Source organism: Colobus angolensis, unplaced genomic scaffold, assembly GCF_000951035.1.
Source record: "Colobus angolensis palliatus isolate OR3802 unplaced genomic scaffold, Cang.pa_1.0 Scaffold273, whole genome shotgun sequence".
Lineage (NCBI taxonomy): Eukaryota > Metazoa > Chordata > Mammalia > Primates > Cercopithecidae > Colobus > Colobus angolensis.
Genome location: NW_012115966.1, coordinates 957,081 through 958,075, shown reverse-complemented (window position 1 = coordinate 958,075; position 995 = coordinate 957,081). Strand labels below are relative to the sequence as shown.

At 37.8% G+C, this 995-nt stretch overlaps 1 protein-coding gene across 1 annotated transcript in view; it reads right to left on the bottom strand.

The window, feature by feature from the left end:
* LAMTOR5 (late endosomal/lysosomal adaptor, MAPK and MTOR activator 5) overlaps positions 1-995 on the bottom strand; it is an 8,416-nt gene that overhangs the window by 4,588 nt on the left and 2,833 nt on the right. Inside the window, exon 2 of the mRNA XM_011948060.1 lies at positions 805-866. Within this exon, the coding sequence (XP_011803450.1) occupies positions 805-866 (62 nt within the window). The remainder of the gene's footprint in view (positions 1-804; positions 867-995) is intronic.

Genomic DNA, 995 nt, shown 5'->3' with positions numbered 1-995 from the left:
AATAGAGATGGGGGGAGTCTGTGTTGCACAGGCTGGTCTTGAACTCCTGGGATCAAGTTATGTGTCTGCCTTGGCCTCCCAAAGTACTGGGATTACAAGCGTGAGCCACTGCACCTGGCCCCTCAATTTCTTTTTCTACCCCACTGGGTTATGAGGAATAAAAGAGTATATGTAAAGCACTTACAATGGTGCTTGGCACATAAGAGCTCAATAAATGTAATCCTATGATTATTACCATTATTAAATAACAACCCAGTGAAGAAAATGAAGCCCTAAATGGTAGTTTTTTGGTCCATGTTCACACTACTAGCAAATGAAAGAGCAAGGGGTTGAGACCAGGTATGTCCAACAATGAAACCCCATTTTACTGCCTATTCACTTCTTGTTTAGTGTAGTTGAGCTTAAAAATAGTACATCACCCACCTTGCAGGGTTGTTGTGAAAATTAAAGATAATGTATTTAGAACCTAGCAGTCTCAGCATATGGAATACACTCAATAAATGGTTAACAGCCGTCGTTATCTGAAGTCCTTTCTAGACTCAATTTAAAATGATTCAAATATTATTTTTAGTAGAGACAACTATTTACTGCTATAGGACTGCAAGGAACATCTTCCTTCATAAATACCAACTGAAAAGTTTCAATTTTCTGATACTATTATTTGGAGATAATCTCTACTCTCAAATGCAGAAAGAATTGGCAAGGTAGCAGGAAATAAAAGCTAGAAAATAATAGCACGCTAGGCTCCAAGTCAACATCAGATGCTGTGCAATTCACCAAATGGTTGGTATGAGAGATACTTACAACCCAGATTAAGTCCTTGTGAATCTGTGCACAAGACTCCAACAATGGAGGGATTCTTCATTCTAATTCCAGGAACGCAACAGAGTTGACGTACATAATGGGAGAAAAAAGATTTAAATAAATATCAGCATACAGGTGTTCTATGTATCAGGCATTCTTTTTTTTTTTTTTTTTTTGAGACTGAGTCTCGC